Here is a 1,430-nt window from a genome sequence, read left to right as displayed (position 1 = left end):
GTACCCTCCCTTTATCTTTCTTTCAGACTGTCTGCCTGTCTGCTTGCCTGCCTGTCTGTCTGCCTGCCTACCTGCCTGCCTGCCTGCCTGATTGTCTGTCTGTCTTCACATATAGATAGATAGATTGACAGATAGAAATATAGATAGAGAGAGACAGATAGATAGACAGGTATATGTAGATAGATATAGATAGGTAGAGAGATAGTTTGAAAGGTATGTATGTGTGTGTGTACAGTTACATTAAATACATACACAACGACAATATTACATTCTTGATTCAGCGATTCTGCAGTATAATATCTTTCTACTTTCTCTGTAGAGCACAACTTTTTTCAGGGAAGAGAACGTAATGTAGCGGTGACCAAAAAGTTATTATGGTTAGGAGAAAAACGTAAAGAAGAAAGTAACCTATGTGTGCGTTCGTGTGTACATTTTAACGGCGCAAGCAATGGTATATAAGACAACATACTTCTGCGACATTCACTTATTTCGATCATGAGACTTTTGGTGAGTTGTATTTCCTGACATTGATTTAATAAAAGAGAAGAAATTTGAAGGGAATAGTGAACGTTATTTATAATTATCTATCTAATGAGTGCGTTATCATAAATATTCTCCAGATTGCTGCATTCGTTGCTGCAGCGTACGCTGCGCCACAAGGATATAGTCCTCCATCATCGGGAGGTGGTTTCTCCGCGGGAGGAGGTGGAGGATTTTCCGGAGGAGGATTCTCTGGTGGTGGAGGATTCTCTAGCGTTGGAGGAATCTCTGGTGGTGCTTTCTCCGGCAGGGGAGGTGGAGGTGGAGGATCTGGATATGGAGGAGGATGCAATGCGGGTGAGGTTCTTCATGTTGACGGCTCCTGTGTCGTTCCCATAATCTCACGGAACGTATTTGTCTATGATGCTCCCGAACAGAAAGAAGAAAGCGGTCCACCGCCAAGTATTCCTCCACCAAGAATCGACCACAATATCCTATTTGTCCGCGTTCCTGAGAAGGGAGCAGCGCCTGAGCCAATCATCGTTCCTCCACCACGGCAACAGAGCGTGGTGTACGTCCTGAACAAGGACGATGGAGGAGGAGGACAGCAAGTGATCGAAGTGACAGCTCCTCCACCGTCCAACCCTGAGGTTTACTTCGTCAACTATGCTGAAGGTGATAACCCTCAACTGCCTATTGGAGTTGATCTCCAGACTGCTCTCCAAGCGGCTGCCAACGGCGGAGGACAAGTCATCGGCGGAGGTTCAGGAGGCGGATTTGGCGGTGGTTCTGGTAGCGGATTTGGCGGTGGTTCCGGCGGCGGATTTGGCGGTGGTTCCGGTGGTGGTTCTGGTGGCGGATTTGGCGGAGGTTCTGGTGGTCTTGGTGGGGGTTCTGGTGGTAATTATGGCCCTCCACCCGCTCCCTCGAACACTTACTCAGGGCCCTGA

The 1,430-nt window shown here is 47.8% G+C and overlaps 1 protein-coding gene across 1 annotated transcript in view; it reads left to right on the top strand.

The window, feature by feature from the left end:
* LOC125038026 (loricrin-like) overlaps positions 1-1,430 on the top strand; it is a 2,924-nt gene extending 1,494 nt beyond the window's left edge. The window contains exon 3 of the mRNA XM_047631261.1: positions 643-1,430. Within this exon, the coding sequence (XP_047487217.1) occupies positions 643-1,430 (788 nt within the window). The remainder of the gene's footprint in view (positions 1-642) is intronic.

Source organism: Penaeus chinensis, chromosome 24 (assembly GCF_019202785.1).
Source record: "Penaeus chinensis breed Huanghai No. 1 chromosome 24, ASM1920278v2, whole genome shotgun sequence".
Lineage (NCBI taxonomy): Eukaryota > Metazoa > Arthropoda > Malacostraca > Decapoda > Penaeidae > Penaeus > Penaeus chinensis.
This window is presented reverse-complemented; position numbering and strand designations above follow the sequence as displayed.